General features: G+C 39.6%; 1 protein-coding gene across 8 annotated transcripts in view; it reads right to left on the reverse strand.

The window, feature by feature from the left end:
* Fbxo38 (F-box protein 38) overlaps nt 1-17993 on the reverse strand; it is a 48400-nt gene that overhangs the window by 22198 nt on the left and 8209 nt on the right. For all 8 annotated transcript variants that reach the window (XM_006985163.4, XM_076555352.1, XM_006985162.4 and 5 more), the window contains 7 exons: nt 15701-15834; nt 12766-12929; nt 12395-12560; nt 7386-7523; nt 6487-6624; nt 4099-4192; nt 2726-2856 (listed from right to left, as the gene is read on the reverse strand). In XM_006985163.4, coding sequence (XP_006985225.2) covers nt 2726-2856; nt 4099-4192; nt 6487-6624; nt 7386-7523; nt 12395-12560; nt 12766-12929; nt 15701-15834 — 965 coding nt within the window. The remainder of the gene's footprint in view (nt 1-2725; nt 2857-4098; nt 4193-6486; nt 6625-7385; nt 7524-12394; nt 12561-12765; nt 12930-15700; nt 15835-17993) is intronic.

Below are 17993 nucleotides of genomic sequence, written 5' to 3' on the forward strand. Positions count from 1 at the left end.
ATTCAAAATGCAAGGATTACAGGTGTGTACCACCAAACTTGGCTGTATCTATCATTTTTTTCAACATCTCCTCAGAGCCATTCAAGAGAAAAGTAGGGGAGGTATTTAAGTATCCTATAAAATTTCATAGCTAACAACAGGCAATTCTCAATTGCATCTCTCGCTAGAGTTCTAAAATTTAAGTCTATATTACTGACTGTTACATCCTGATCACCTTCGCATAAAGCTCTGAGATAACAAATCCATGTAAACAAAGAATCCTTCTCCGAGTATTCCTTGGGTCACTGAATCCAGCCATCTTTATTCCTAATACACAACATCAGCTTTTTAGTACATTCATCACCTGGATCTGGTACTACCAATTTTAATAAGTGAGAGAGGACAAAGGTGATGTTTCTATTAATCTATTTTGCCAAAGAAAATGACTCCGGTTTTCCAAGAGGGTACTACTCCTTCACTTTCCTGCTTCCAGATGTGAATTATTAAAAAGGCAGACCATGAGGAATAACAAGAGTGAGCAGTGACCCTTGTGTGCCATGTGCTCATGTGCTCAATCCCTGCTCTAGGTCCTTGTCTTCCACATTATTTAAGACAGGTCTCTTGTTCCCTGATGCAGGGCCAGGGAGCTGTCCTAAGAACATCCAGGGACTCTCCTGTCTTCAGCTCCCACCTTGCCAAAGCAAAGCTGGCATTATAGCAGGGATTCCAAGATGTGTGTTACCATATCCAGCTTTATGTGGGTTCTCGGAATCTAAACTCAGGTCCTCATGCTTGCCTGGCAAATTGTACCCATTGAGATAGCTCACTAGTTTTGATCCCACTTTAAGATGGTCTCTCAAAGGGAACCTAACACTTATCCTGAAACAGAATCCCTAGCAATCTTTGGAGAAGCAGAGTCCATATATGGACAGGTTGAACAGTCTAAGGGATTGCCTTGTGAAAAGGCCAACACCAAGAGCCTATTAAATATGAAAAAACTGAAACAAATTGCTTTGCAAGTATGAACTAATGGTAGTGAAGTCGTATTTACATCCTACTGAAAATGTGTGGTGGTGGGGGGGAAGAAACACAGAGGAGAGTAACTGGTATAGCCACAGGAAATACCCGAATATCCCTGGTGAGGGGATTTTAACCCAATCCTTCAGTAGAGCTAAAAGTGACCACTGGAAGGCAGGGAAGCTGCTAAGTTACGGGCTTTTAAAAAGACCAGATTCTGAGGTGTGGGCATCTGGACACAGATGCTATAAAAAAAAGAGGATAGCAGCCTCTTTCATAACCAGAAAAGCTGGACAAGGAAAGAATTCATTTTCTATGAAAGCATTCTTAGCCTCCTAATGCTATGCTGATAAAACCTGAGAGTTTCCAAGCTACACAGATTAAAAGCAGTTCCAGCATTGTCTAGAAATGGGTGTTCTGATTTTTTAAAAAGAACCTTGCACTCATACTAGTGAGAACGAACCTCAACGATGAAGAAAGAAAAGAAATAATCAAAAGCTCAACTGGTACTGCTGTGACATACAGTGAAATGAACAAGGAAGGGAGTCATGTGTTTTTTTTTTGTTTTGTTTTGTTTTTGCCCAGGGCTGTCCTATGGTTTGACCTAGGCTGTCTTGATCCACAGTATTTATAACTTTATGTTCTGCAATGAAAAGTAGATCCAAAGGAAACAAATAAACAAAAAAAAACCATCTAGTGCAAGATGTTCAAAAATGAGAAACAAATTAATTCTTTTTTTTTTGGGGGGGGGAGGTGTTCAAAACAAGGCTTCTCTGTGCAGTTTTGATGCCTGTCCTGTATCTCATTGTGTAGACTAGGCTGGCCTCAAACTCACAGAGATCCACCTGGCTCTGCTTCCCAAGTGCTGGGATTAAAGGCGTGCACCACCACCGCCCAGCTACAAATTAATTAATTTTTTTTTTGTTTTTTTTTTTGTTGTTGTTGTTGTTTTGAGACAGGGTTTCTCTGTGTAGCTGTGCGCCTTTCCTGGATCTCGCTCTGTAGACCAGGCTGGCCTCGAACTCACAAAGATCCGCCTGCCTCTGCCTCCCGAGTGCTGGGATTCAAGGCGTGCGCCACCACCGCCCGGCCAAATTAATTCTTAATAAAATAAAAATATGTTGGTGGAAATTTTCTTCACTATCTTACAAATGCCTCATGGGAAAACAGTTTGAAAAATGAATCTGACTGACTTAAATTCAACCCCAAGGGATGAGTTCGTAATTGTAAATGCATACCCAAATGTTATCAAGCCAGCAGCAATTTCCATCAAATGGATACTAACCACTATGTGCTCACAGTATCTGCAAAGTTCAGAATCTCAGCAGGCTTATCATGGAAATGCACAATATGAGCAAAGAATGGGACCTCATCTGAGGAGACCATCAAAAGCTTCAACAAATGGAACTAAGAGTGACAGTCTGTGAAAAAATGAAGCGGAAGTGGAGAAGAAATGTGGACAGTGGAGTGGAATCAACTGCAAACCCAGATAATGATTTTCTTGGCTTAGTGTTAACCACTGCATTCCCAACAGCATGCTAACCCAAGAGGCCACAGGGGAGAGGAAGTCAATAAACCGAAGTCTAAATAAGACACTTCTGCTCCGGGACATGCAGGCACTTAGACATCAGGTTAGCTTACACAAGAGAACAAAGGCACACAATACTCCGAGCTCAGTCTATCAAGCATGTTTCCACAGCAAATCCAGGAAGAAAACAGGATGGCTTACTCTGCAGCAAGAACTCGTCTACGTATCCCAGATGAAGGGTTTCAAACTGGGGGAACTCCAATTCTGCCATTTTTAGGGCAGAAAAGACACCATCTTTGGTTAAAGAAGGCTGGATGCGAACTTCATGCAACCTACAAACAGAAAAACATGTTAAAACACCAAATTAGATTCCTCCTGATAACAGAGCTTGGAAACAAGTTTATAATTTTACTAAAGTTATTGTAGATATTAAGAGCTTTTCCCCCCTTCCATTAAAAAAATAAACGATGACAAAAACAAACAAAAATCAACCAAACAAAGCCCCTGAGATTTCTCTTTTCAAGTGCAGCCTTACATTAGGCAGTACAATATAGCTATGGGATTAGTAACAATAAACCATATAGTAAGAATCCTAGAACCTGCCCAAGAACCTTTCATTTCTTCCCTAAGAACTTCCTTAAGCATGAGCAAGGAGAGAATATCGAGCTGGTGGATGGCTCAGTGGGGAGCATTTGCTATGCAGGCCCCGTAAAGACCTGAGTTACCCGAGTTCAAACCTCAAGAACCCATAATGGAAGGTAGGAACTGACTACCCAACGTTTTGTCCTGACTTTCACATCTCTCTCTCTCTCTCTCTCTCTCTCTCTCTCTCTCACACACACACACACACACACACACACACACACACACACACACACACACACACACACACGGGAGCGTAATAAAAACAAAAGTATTATAGAATATATTTGGCAACAGACAAAAATATCTTATGCTAATGTTAATGCTTCATTTTAATAAAGATACACTTCTGTGGTACATAAAAAACTAACTTATACAGCTTTGTTTTATTTTATTCATAATTAACATTCTACTGGTAAAAACAACTTTTAATAAGCTGAAACTCAAGGAAAATATAAAAATGTTAGTAGAGGTAGACCTCTGAGAGGTGGGAAATAGCAAAGGTGATATGAAGTGATATGAAGACCCATTAAAAGTTATGGTGGTTCAACATTGCAAAAGCTAAGAGAGGTTTCTGAATAGAAAGTTAATCATCAACTAAACAGTTCGGGAAACCAAGTACAGATGGGGAATGGTTCCAGAGAGGGTCACCAACTTTTATTGATGCTACACTCAGGCACTGCTCTCCTGCCCAATGTTATCATATGCCCTTCTAGGGCTGACCTCCCTAGAATGCAGTTCAAATGTCTCCAGTTCTAAAATCAGACAAACGGGAAGATAAACCATCTGCTACTTAAGTGGTCCCTTTGTATTTTAAATCTAAATGAGCATGATCGAATTTTATATACGACTATTCACAGCTACATTAGCCCCGAAGCTTTCTAAAGCTTCTAATTCTAGAACAGTAACCCTAAGATGAAGACAAAACACACCTACGGGCGGCCGTGATGATGAGGTAACCGAGGTCCACTTCAAGGGCATTCTTGCACGCCCCTAAAACAATAGTGTGCAGATTCCTAAAACCACCTGGGTAAAGAAAAAAAGAACAAAAATGAGCATTTCTCTTACCTCAGTACTTTTGGTAAAGGACTTATATATACATGCCTTAAAAATAATTACTTGTTTATAAAAGTAAATGCTTTGTTTCTGCAACCAAATCACCTCAAGGTGAATTATTCCTAGTAGCTATTTCCCCCAAACAGATACTCATTCTGAAAACACACTTTGAGCATCTGACAATTCAAGCCTTAAGACAAAGAAAATGCTGGAAACCCATGACAGAAGTAAAGAAGGACTGATGTTTCCTGGCCAAATCCTGAACCTCCAGTGTATCATGGAATATGACAGCACTACTTCAATTCATTTTCATGTCTTTTCAAATTTTGTTGTAGTTAATTAATTGTGTATGTGTTAGCACTAGTGCACACAGCCATGTGGTAGCCAGAGATTCCTTTATTTCTCCTCATCTTATGCTTTAAGACAAAAATCTCAGTGAAACTAGAATTTACCATTGTGGCTCAATGGGCTGGCCATCCACTCTGCCTCCTAGTACTGGGGTTACAGATGCATGTTGCTTGTGTGACATAAGCCTGCATATTGGGGCAGGTCCAGCTTGTTCATGTAGCAAACACTTTACCCACAGAGACATCTCTCCTATATTTTGTTTCTAAAAGGTGTATTACATACCAAAAGGTAAGGGCTGCAGACAAAAATTATCAATGTGTAGATAATGAATTTTGCTTGAACACAAAATCACCAAGCATATACACTTTTGCGTCTGGCCACTTTGACTCTGCCATGTGACTCATCCACATTGCTGTTGGTGGCTCTCAGTTTGCTCCTTTGCATTGTACAGAACAGTATGTGACTGTCATATTTTAATTATCTATCCTATGGATGATCAGTGTCTGGGCTATCCCATTTGGGGGTCTATTAGCAACAGTGCTTCTATAAACAATCTCACATGTATTTCTGAGTAACATGTATTCTTTTCTCTTGGGTTTAAAGCTTATATGTATGGTCAATGTTAGCAGATGATGTCTACCAACATTTCTACGTGCTTCGATTAACTTCCACTCTCAGCACTGTCTTGCTGGTGCACAACCTGACCAATACTACTGTCTTCCATATTAGTCATCTCAGTGCTTGTGTGTCGTGTCACACTATAGCTTTAATTTGTGCGTCCTAAGTCTTGTGAAATTTTATCCTGTTTTTCATGTTGATCAGTCAAATGCATAAACTCCTATGTGAAAGCTTTTGTTATTAGTCCTTTCCTATTTTTTCAACTAGAATGCCTGCTTTTTTCTTAATTTCAAGAATTCCTATGTATTCTTACTGGAAGCTAACTGTTAGAAATCTATACTCAAGAGTTCTTTCCACTCTGCATACAGATTGCCTTTTCACTCTTAATCAAGCCTTTTGAGATCATGCCTGTCCACTCTTCAGGCCTTCTCTCTAATGGATGGACACTGTGATCTTCTTTACTCATTAAAATAAATAAAAAGAAAGCAATGATGGTGACCTGGAGGGAGCTTATTCCCATCTAGGATTTACTGCAATGCAGGGAACTCATCACAGACTTGACTAGGTGATAAAATGTCTTCAATATGCCTTAGCAGTATTAACCACTTCTATATGTTATCAATGTTACTGGAGGATTTTCCACTTTAGTATTCTTTTCATTTTACCTTCTTTTCCATCTTTATTAATAATTTATATTAACTACATTCCTACTTTTAGTTACTAATTATCTAGGTCAATTTTTTCCTTAGCAGTGAAATGGTTAGCATTCTGTTAGTTCCTTCTAACCTGCAGCTAAGGGATGTTAAGAGTGAGTGTTTTTGCTTTCAAGACTTGTCATCTGACAGATGAATCTAATGTCCAGGTCCCGACATGAAAACTTCTATACACTAAATAATAAATACCAGACACACCAGCATCACATAGCCTGAGCTCTTTTAGAGGCCTGAGATGTCCACATCCTAGAGTATCTCTCCTCAAAGGGCAATGGAATTGGGTCAGCAGTTCTAAGAAAGGGCTCAAATATCTAGTTACCAAGTAACAAATAACAAACCAGAAAACCAGCCTTATCACCCTTCTCTTTCTCTCAGGGTTTAACATGCATAAAAAGGCAAAGAATATTAGCCTATGCTCATGGACATGTATCACCATCAAACACACCATAAAGAAAGCAAAGACAATTATGTAAGCATTTTTTTTTTTTTTTTTTTTTTTTTTTTAGGTAAGAGGCTACTAAATAAAGCCTAAAAGAAATAAAAGCTAATTTTCAAAACTGCATTCTAACTAAGGGACATGAATACCTGATCTCCAACTGTCTTCAACCACATGTTGGATGAGACCACCTAGGAAAGGAACTCGAACCATTTCCAAGTGTTCCAAGTTCCGGGCAGATGCCAGACCTGTTACCAAGGGCACATATTTCAAGGAATTTGTCGGTCCTGGAAAAAGTAAACAACAGCAAATCTTAATGTAATAAATTCTTTTCAAAGATGAATTTTTTAAACCAGCAAGTAAAATGAGTAACCTATAAGCCCTCTGTGTTAAAAAGTGATAAACAGACTATTGGTGGCTGTCAGTGCTCCATGCTTTACTAAGTCAAAGGGCTAGTCTGCTAACCATACACTTATCGAGCACAAGAATCTTTCAAAAACAATGTCAAGATCTACAGTATATTTTGTAAATACACTTAATTCTCAATTTTCATTTCAAAATAAAAAATGGGAAAAAATTTCAAGAGGAAAATTTCTTCCTTCACTCAAATGAGCGTCTATCATTTCAGCATCTCTTTGTGTCCAGTAGTGTGTTGGACCCTAGGAAAGACCCCCAAAAGCAACAGCCTTATCTATTAAAAGATTTCCAAAGGAGAGACAGCAAATAAATAATTCCAAAAGGATAAAATGGTCAAAGATATAAAGTACCAAAGTAAGGCATACTACACTCAATAAAAAGAAAGAGAAGAGAGGTATGTCAGGAAAAGTGGACCCTGAAGAACATGCATAAGCCGAAAAGACACAAGATAGTCTATGGTTTTTTTGTTTTTCCGCTAAGGTTGATTTTGTTTCTACTGTCCACAAAACAAAAGATATGCTTCATTCACAGATGTAGACAGCAACAACATGTTTTCAGTACAAATGCAGAGCTTGCCAGGACATTTTCAGAACAGCGGATGCTTAATTCAAGCATAACTATATAGCATTACCTGCACAGTTCCTCATGACAAAGGTTCTCAAGCTGATGCAAAGGAAATCTTTAAACGGCTGTGGCTTAGTGAGTCTCACCCACTTCATGTATAGGTGCCTTAGCATCGGGATGCAGGGGATTTCAGGAACATTGACCCCTGAACAAAAGAACAGATTGTGACAAAAACACTCAGCACTTTCTATACAGTATGTCCAAGAGTCTAGTTTTCAATTGACAATCTATCCTTCAAGGAGATCTATGACATAATTACAATCCACCAAGTTTGGTTTAAGTAAACAGGCTAGTAAAGAACTTTTATGGAAACCATATTATAAAGACTGGGACCTCCAATCTATTTCTGTATTTAAAACACACAACTCATAGACGTATCTTATAGGATGCGAAGTAAAAGTAAGTTTCTGAAAGCGCAATTGTGAAGATGGAGATGAGTGGCACAAATACTGCACGGCCGCCACTGGCCACTACTGCCCCATCCGTAAGAAAGAGGAATTTCTCGGCTAAAGCCAGCTGTTTTAATATTATGGTCTGTAGTAGACAACACATTCAAGATGCACCTTGAAGTCATTTCCACAATTATATGACTCTTGAGCATTTGTAAATATGTGGAATAAGCCAGCACGGCTTTGAGAACAAAATCTGACAGCTATTTATTTTAATACCACAAAATGTTAAGGATCTTTTATGCCTCTGATGAATCATATCCACAGAGAACTCAATTTGGAAGAGGGGAAGGGTATGCAATGGGGAGGTGTCAGCAGCTGTGGAAGAAGAAAGACTGATAACTCATGAATCCTAAATGGAAGAGGTGGCTTCAGAAATGTGCTCCCACCATCAAAACCCTGTGTGTTAGACAAAGCCTGAGAAAAACCTAAGGGTCCATGGGGATGGTACTTAACCAGTAGCTGAAAAATGAACATGATGCCACTGTTATTCTCAAGACTGCTAACAAGAACAGCTAAAGAAAGCAGAATCACAGAATTTCAAGCCAGTTGGCTCTTTAAAAGATAATTCTGAAGAATGCCCCTACTAACACTTCCATAGATGACTTCTTAAGCTGTCTTCTCCAAACTGCAGTGTACTTTAGTTTTGACTATGTAAACACACTATACGGCAACAAATGGGAAATAAAAATGGGGATAAGACCAAATGAAGAAACTCAGACCACGAAGCAAAGAACCCACAATTAAACTCAGTGTCCACCAAAGGCACCACTGCTGGCTGTGATGAGAGTCAATGGCAAGGCCACCGAGATCCAAAGACAGTTATCTGATGTTCAGTCCTATTTTCCACCAAATTTAGCGTATAAACAAAGGATAATGTGTACTTCTTCACATTCCCACCATACAGTCAGTACAAAGCTAAGAGTCAATCACATTGTTCATTCATTTCAGTGAAACTTGCCACATACTTATATTAGCAGTTAACTGGTGCAGGCACTATGGAGAATGTGAAGATATAAAAATGTACCACCTAACAGTTATATGGTAAACTTTGGAAATTACAGAAGCAGAACCTCTTTACCACCTAAAAATCCAAATATTCAAATCCTTCCTCAGACTCACTCAACAATATTACAATGAAGAGGGTCTCTACTGTCCTTCTATACTCACACACACAGACTTCAGCCTATCTCATAGCATCCCCCAGGTCCTCCTGCGATCATCTAACCCGATTTTAGAAATTTCTATATCCTCAGAAGATCCCCAATATCTAGAGTCATTTTTGGAATATAGCATATATTCAATACAAACATTAATAATAAAATATAAACTTAGAAAGTAAAATATAAACTTAAAATATTAATAAAATATGAAACAAAATATTTTGGCTGAGGATATGGCTCAGCTGATAAAAGTACTTGCCTAGCATGCACAAAGACCTAACCAGATTTCATCTTTGTCCGACACCACATAAAACTGAGGATTAGTGTATGCATAATCCAAGTACTTGGGAAATAGAGGCAGGAGGATCATAATTCAGGGTCACCCTTAGCTATCTAATGAGTTTGAGGCCAGCTTGAGTTACATAACACTCTGTCTCAAAATAAAAATAAAAAAATAAAAAAAAAAAACTGTCAGACAGTATTAATAAAGAGCCCTCAAAAGTCTCTTAGCAGACGAAGTCAAAGACGAAAAGTTAAACTTGATAAAATACCCGCCCTTGTTGAAAATAAGGTGAATTAATTTTAAAGAGCATGCACATGGAGAAAGCACAACGCAATGATGCAAATAAAGAATTTCTGAAAAAGACCACTCCATCACATTCATTCATTCATTCATTCATTCATTCATTCATTCATTCATTCATTCATTCATCTCAAGACAGGGTTTCTTTGTGTTAACAGCCCTGGCTGCTGTCCTGGAACTCACTCTGTAGACCAGGCTGGCCTCGAACTCTCAGAGATCCACCTGCCTCTGCCTCCCGAGTGCTGAGATTAAAAGTGTGTGCTACTACTGCCCGGCTTCCATCACCATTTTTTAGAGGAAAAGGTAAGAGGCAGAATGTTCACTCTAATGACTCTAGACTGAAGAACATGGTAATTTCTAACAAGTATCTAGGGTTTTATAATGTTCTAGATTGAGGTTTAAAGGCACTAGCTATGTCTGCCTGTTTAAATTTAAGTAAATTAACTGGGCATGGTGGTGTGCCCCTGTAATGCCAACACTCAGAATATGACACCCACATTGCCAAAGAAGTGGTGTGGGGCAGGTGGTTTTTTGGTTCTTTTTAATGGGTTTTGGGTCTGGGATAATTTTCATTGTTTAGGGGGGTTGGTTACAAGTTGTTGTCAAGGGTTAGGAAAAAGGCTAAGCAAAGGAGATTAGATTTAAGGTTCTTGTTTAAGAAAGAAAGAAAAGAAAAGAAAAAGATAATTACTAGTTTTAAATACTTTACATTATTACCAACTATTAGGATATAAAGAAATGAAAGTTAGTAGTTATAGACATTACAATAGAAATTGTAGTCATATTAGATACGTTTTAAAAATTGAGCAGATATGTTTTAGACAGGTCATCTTCAAACCCTTCAGAGATCTACCGAATATGGCATTTAAAATGTTTTAATAACTTAGAAATTTTTCTTTTTTGAGACATGTCGGCTCCTGGCAGTACCAATCTACTTCAGAGAAAATATGGGCATTGAAGAAACTGCATATGGAGTTAATTTTCATTGTGGCAAAAGTTAGCCACTGGACAACAAAGTATCCTTGAATCAACAGGACAAAATGGACAGACAGAACACGAAACAAAGGACTACCGATTCCTGCCAAAACAAGTGTGGTTATGGCTTTATCAGAAGGCATCTTCTGAGGCCAGGACAATATGGCACCATCCCTGAAGTGGCCTTCACAATCCGGAAAAGGTACAGTGTCCTTTTCTTAGAAGGCAGCTGAACAGGCAGTGGGCCGATGGCTTCTGTTGTGCAATGGAACAACAACTGAAAGCTCACGCCTCTCAATAGTGGACTGGCATTTAATAGAGGGATGTGGAGAAGAAGGGGATGCTGAGATGAAGCCATACATACACAGCCAAGAAGAATGGACAGCTGAATTCAAAAACCATCAACAATTTCCAGAATTTAAAATCCTGAATCATGACATGACACTAGTGGAATTCAGGTGTTTCTGGTACATGGACTGCTCTCATCCAATGTGAGGTTGAACTGTTGACCTTGTGTACAACCTACTTCACAAATGAGTCTGTCAGATACGATAAGCCTATAGGCTGAAGATGATGCCCCAACACTGCTGAGAAACCTCAGGTGACTGTCCAGGCAGCTGGCTGTTTCTGTCAACTCACAAAATTTTTGGAAGTTGCTTTTGTGCACTTCCTGTTTTTATTTTTGTTAGCTAATATTATTTCCTTCTTGGGTCTCTGAGGGAGTTGAAGATTAGTTAGTTATAGTTGAAGATTAATTAGGATAGAAAGTGAATTAGATACATTTTGGACTTACTAAAATAGGATAGATAAGGGAATTATTTTCTCTGATTTGTCAAATACAAATGGACTAGACATCGTTTAGGTATTTGTTACTTGTATATATTGTATATAGTTATTGTACTTTTGTATATAGTTTTTCTTTTGTTAGTTATAACCTTTTGTCTTTTTTCTTTTTATTAAAATAGAAAAGGGGAAGTTAGGAGCACTGCAGGAGGTAAGATTTTATCTCTGAGCTCTGACCTCTCGCCTTTCTCTTTTACATTGGCTCTGTGTTTCTTATTTTAATAAGACGATTGGTTACATCTACATTCTAGATTGAGGTTTAAAGGCACTAGCTATGTCTGCCTGTTTAAATTTAAGTAAATTACCTGGGCATGGTGGTGTGCCCCTGTAATGCCAACACTCAGGAGCTGGGAAGACAAAGATGGATAGAGCGCTCCTGGCCAACCTGAGCTACATAGAAGATTCCGACTCCATTAATCAGATGGAATTGAAATAAATTTGAAAGTGTAGTTCCTTAGTTTCAGTAGCGAGGATGAGTGTGAGAAGCAGAGTAAACACAGCCCATGGTTTAGAGTGGAAAGGCACTTGTCTTGCTGTAAACGCACTTGCCATGCAGACTTGGTGACCTAAGGTCCAGATGGGAAGAGAGAACTAACTACATACACTTGTTCTTTAACCTCCATGTGTGCACCATGGCACACACACAACACATACAAACAAAACAACTAAATAAAATTCCTCCTCTCAGAAAGTTGAATTGGAGATTCCTCCTCTAAAAGGCAAAATCAGAGTAAGGGCAGGATTCTAGCTTCTTGGAAAATCACACAAAAATAAACCTTCCAAACTGCCTTCCTTCCACGTGGCAACAGACTGCTTGAAAAGCAACATTTCCCCTTGAGAGATCTTCAGCTAATGGAAAATCTGAGCTTTCATACAAATCTCACAAGCACGACTTTTTCTACAACCAGTCAATAACATGATCCTTAAAATTTCCTGTTTCAGTGAATATTCACTTACACAGTGTTTTAATGTATGATAAGTGAACCAGAAAGCAGGTACTCACCAACTAAATGCAAAGTTTGGATTTTGGCTCCTATGGGGATTTTCAGTTTATTTTCAGGAGGAATTGGAAATGCTCCGTTACGATTACGAAATTTCCCCAAAATATGAACATGCGGCATATATGTCCAAATGGATTCTACCAACTCCAAATGAGATGTTTCTACACCCTAGAAAATAGCACCATGGCAAGCATAAGGAAGGCTTTCATTTCGTATCCAACGTGTATCTTTCTGTACAAGATGCTGACCATGCAGTAGAACTTAAGACAAAGTTTGTTAAGTGTGCAGTCTGCATGTGAGTAAGCCTCATGGTCCTCTGATCCACTAGTTCATCAACCAGCTGATGTTAAAATGCCCCACCCGGTGCACTTACCACCAAGTTTGGGCATGCTTGCAAAGCTTCCAGGACTCCTGGAATGCTGAAAGCCTCATGGCCCCTCACTCTTCGCCTCTCGAGATATCTAGGGTGAAGGCCATACAGCTGTTCAACATCTGGCATCTTCTTCAAAAGTGTAAGGAAACTGGAATCTGTGAAACCTGAGAAGATCAGAAGCATTTAGAACAGGGGCATTGTTCATTTATAAATATTTACTAAGTACTTGCAAGATTTAACAAAACTCAAACAGAAAAGGGTCCCTTTGAAAGTTCTATAAAGCAAATGCTACAGCTGCATAAGCGTCACGACAGATGATATGCTAGTCTCATTACATGGAAAATGTGTCACACCTACTGCTTGCTCAAGATTCCACTGCATGTTTAGCATACTCCACAACTAAAGTTGTTCATCTACTGTGTCCTTTTATGTTCTGGGTACTGTCAGGGCATTTCAACCTTCACCTAACAACATATATTTAACCTAGATAATGTGGCTTTATGGACTAGAGGGTGGGAAGGGACTACTGATCACATTACCACACAGTCTCCTATCCGAAAACCTCCAGGGTTCTGCAGAACACTAAAAGTACAAAGAGGATACGGTCCTCACTTTTAAGAAATTCAACATTTCACCTAATTACCATCCCAAACTAAGTTAACCCATTCTAACCATTTCCTTGCGATCACCCTCTTCTATGTTTAAATTACTTTCCATTATTTCAGACAGTTGATTAAAAAAAAAAGACAGAGGAACTGGCTAAGAAAACAAGAACAATCAAATGTGAGCAGATGCTGAGATGGTGAGAAACCGTGTATCTGGGAGACCAGTTGTGCCTTGTAGCAGGAATTAACAAGATGCAAACAGAGATGGGCAGGAGCTATTGGATGAACATATGGAGACAAGTCACAGGCATGACATATTTTCTATTACTGGAGCCTTGGAAGGTATGTGACAATGTCAACAGTCTGCTCACTGATAACAAAAGATGAACTTTCCAACTAAACCAAAGTACTGAAGATTTAAAAAAAATGTTCTATTTGTATGGGGCTAATTTGGGGTGGCTGACTATAGAATCACAAAGGTAAATAGTAAGAGGCAGGCATGGTGGTGAAGCCTGCAGCCCTCAGCACTTGGGAGGAGGAGACAGAAGGGTCAAGAATTCAAGGCTAACGTCAGCCTGGCCCACAAGCAAACCTGTCTCAATACCCAAGTGAATAATAAGACATGACCACAGACAGTCCTGGCTCTCTATTAATACAATGGTCCTATTAAGTCTCTTGTAGTGTTGACTGGATGAACCATTAAAAGTTAACTATTTTATATGTTTTCTCATTTTTTATCAACATAATGGATAAAGTAGGTTATCACCTCATATACAAATGGAAAAACTAAAGAAGTAACTAGCAATGCTAGAATTCAAAATCTAATGTGAGCACTACAAATGTTAGCCTCTTTTTACACAGACTATAACTACCATAAATGGGGAGGAAAGTTGATTGATATGGGATGTGACTCCAAAGAGATCACATATATGATGAGCCATGGGGTACTTCTAGCAAGATTCAGGCCTTTGGTTAGGCATGGTAGCACATGCTTTTAATCTCAGCAGCTGGGGCAGACACAGCTGAATCTCTGAATTTAAGGTCAGTCATCTATACAGTGAGTCCTACCAGCCAAGGCTACACAGTGAGAGCCAGTCTTAAAACCAGGCTTCAGGGCTTAAACTCCAGAGAATAGGCCAGTGTAACATTACACACATTTAATGTGATCTCCTAGGCTACAGATTGTATGCTTCAATTTTCTTTTATATTCGCTGCAGAAATGAAAAGCTTTGAGCTCTCAGGTATTTATTACAGTTTGAAAATTGGCCATATGCACATGCACACAGATTCTTCCCTAATATGGTGAGAGCCATGATGTTAATGCTAAGCTTGGAGCACGCAGGAGCTGTGCTGTCCTCCAGAATCCTGCTTTCAGATCTGGTAAAGCAGATCTAACACAGAATGACATAACTATTCTCTTGTTGCCTTGACTGATTTCCTGCCTACTACAAACCACCACTGTCTAGAATTAGATGAACACTTTCCCTTCATACTGCTTCCTAAGGAACTACAAACAACTGTGTTTCGTTTCCGTTAAGCTGAGTTCTAGCCTGGCATTGCAACATTCTTTTCAAGAACGTACATGTTAGCCGGGCGGTGGTGGCGCACGCCTTTAATCCCAGCACTCGGGAGGCAGAGGCAGGCGGATCTCTGTGAGTTCGAGGCCAGCCTGGGCTACCAAGTGAGTTCCAGGAAAGGTGCAAAGCTACACAGAGAAACCCTGTCTCGAAAAAAAAAAAAAAAAAAAAAAAAAAAGAATGTACATGTTGGCAACTACTGTGTATGGATAAGTTCCAAGACTCCTCAAAGGACAGCACCACATCTACTCGAAGGCACTCTAGATGAAGCTGTTCTGTCTGTCCAGGAGAATGCAACACAGTACCTTCCATTTCTGTGCTTTTGGTAAGACTTCCTTGTGTTAATGAGTTTGTCTGCCTCAGACTCAATCCCTGTTCAAAGTCTTATAGTCTGAATATTATTTTTTAAAAGCATGATTTTAAAAGGCTCTAATAAGTAGCAATAGCAGAGCATAGTAATTAACAGACTCCTGATAAACGAAAGGCAGCCCTTTTTATTGTTATTTTACTAAGGATACAAACTAAGGACTTCTTTACAACACATTCATCCACGTATATCATAGATTTCCCCATCATGTGTCCTTTCTTCACCACACCTACTCATGCTCTCCCTCCGAACAGTCCCTCCTGTTTTCATGTCATAAAATGGTTACCAAATAAATAAATACATAAATAAAGGAATCACATTCTATGGGACCATTTTTATTACATTCTGATAGGGTGCAAATGTCCCTCGAAGCTCTCTCTACTTACCACTTGGCATATATTCCCACCACCGCCCTGCACAAAGATCCACAACTCTGACAACTCTCAGGTACAGAGTAACTGCTTCCTTTAGCTTCCGAGAGAGACATTCCATGCACATGATATCCTGCAGGGGGAGGTACCTTTGTAATGGAAAGAAATATTAATCAAGGATGCATGCAGCTCCTCTCCCTCTACCATGCCCTACCCTTCAAATGATGCAAGGTATCAGGAACATCCGCAGCACTTTAAGGCAAACGTGTGTAAGGTCATTCAGCTTATACATTTTAGATTATTTATTTTATTATTTTATGTGTATAAATGTTTGCCTGCATGTATATATGTGCACAGCATGCACCCTGGTGACCTTGGAGTTCAGAAGAGGGTATTGGATCTCCTGGGACTGGAGTTACAGATGGTTGTGAGATACCATATGGGTGCTAGGAATCAAATCTGCACCCTCTGCAAGAGCCACAAGTGCTCTTGACCACTGAATCAACTCTGCAGTCCCCATTTGGCTTTTGAGTAAATATAGGCAAGTCAGCAAATACTCAAGTACCCAAGTAAAGTGCCGAGCTCTTTCCATGTGATAGCGGAGAAAACCTGCAACACTTTTGTCTGTAAGTTTTCATGGACAAAAGAAACATTTAGAAATGAACATCCAAAAAGGCAAAAAACGAGGCAAAGAAGAGAGAGGACGAACAGAAGAAAGCTCAGCGCGTGTCAAGGCACACCACCGAGGAAAGAGAGGTGACAACAGAGATGGAGCCTTGAACACAGCCACATGGGGTGTCACTGTCCCGGCATCTGGTCCCGGAGCCCGCTCAACCATCCCTGCTCCTTCAAACGCCTTCCTCTCCGCCCACAAGCACATATGCACTGCGTTACAGCAGTGCAGTTGGAGTCTCTCCTGTGATGTCCTCTCTCTTCCCAATCTTCTCAGCTCCTTCCTGGAACTCACAGCCAGCCTGCTTCTCGCTCGTTTCCAGTAACACCAACAGGCATCTTTAAAGAGCAGCGATGCTCACTTTCTCTCCTAAAGCCTACACACACACACACACACACACACACACACACACACGGGACTGGAGAGAGCTTCCTTCTCCTCAGTGGAGACCGTGCTGTCACAACCGCATCAAAGGTATGCGCCTGGCGCTCTTTCTGCCATGCAGCCCTTGCCGTTTCTTCCTTCTCCGCCGCCACCCTGTCCCTGGTCCTCTAGCTAACAGCTGCTGTGCCAAGGAGGCACCAGCTGCAGGGCTGCTTTCTGCTGCCACCATCTCCTAGATGAATCCTCAACCTTCGCTGGTTCCTTCACCTCCACCTATGTAACAAGCTCCCTAACTAAATTAGCTTCCAAGTCCAGCTGAGCGCATCTTCCCTTCTCTGCTGGACTCCTCACTCATCCGCTAGGTGCTATGATCATGCCATTTTAAAAGTAGTCAAACTGCCTCAGAAAAGCTAAGGCTACAAAAATCCCTACAGCCAGTCCGGTGGGAAGAGTAACAATCACAACACATCGCAGCTGACTCTAATTCCAAAGAACCATGCTATTCTACGAAAAGTCGATGTGTGTATGTTGAATATTCTTCCATTGTACTGTTTTCCTACCACTGGCCCTTCTTCAAAGCAATTTAAATAAAGAGAATAAAATCAAATTAAATTTCCACCCAAAACCATTCTTGCTAGCCATAACCTAATTAACTCTCTAGAACTCCAACAATTTTCAGACAATACATGACTACACATTATATATACAATGAAAAACACTGAATTTGCTTTTAAAATCAAGTCTTATACCATTCCAATATTTTTACTGTTATCCAAAGTATTTTCCTGAGTTAGTTTTATAAGCTCTGAGTAACTTTAAAAAATAAATCAAGATTATTGTTTATCAAACTTTCCCTAAGAAGAAATGTATGGTTTTCTGTGATAGATGGGGTTAAAATCTAGAGTTGAAAGGGCACACAGAAAGTAGGGTGGGGAGAGGAAAGGAATGGTGCATACCAAAAACATTTATTTGAAAAATAGCATAATGGAACCTAATTTTTCATAAGTTAATAAAAACCGTATTATAAAAGTAGGTAAGTACATTTTTGCATCAACAAAGGTTTCTTTTAAGGGAGACCAACTTTTTTTTTTGTCTCAAGGATACGTGAAGGAATCACTACAGTATCACAGGAGTCCTCAGAGAAAAATTCTAGAAGCCTACAAATAAAACTTAACTAGTTATTCAACACACTTCTGAAAACTTTATAGGTAGGAATTTTTTCTAGGTAAAAAATCTAAAATAATGGAAAAC

This window comes from Peromyscus maniculatus, chromosome 19 (genome assembly GCF_049852395.1).
Source record: "Peromyscus maniculatus bairdii isolate BWxNUB_F1_BW_parent chromosome 19, HU_Pman_BW_mat_3.1, whole genome shotgun sequence".
NCBI classification, from domain to species: Eukaryota; Metazoa; Chordata; class Mammalia; order Rodentia; family Cricetidae; genus Peromyscus; species Peromyscus maniculatus.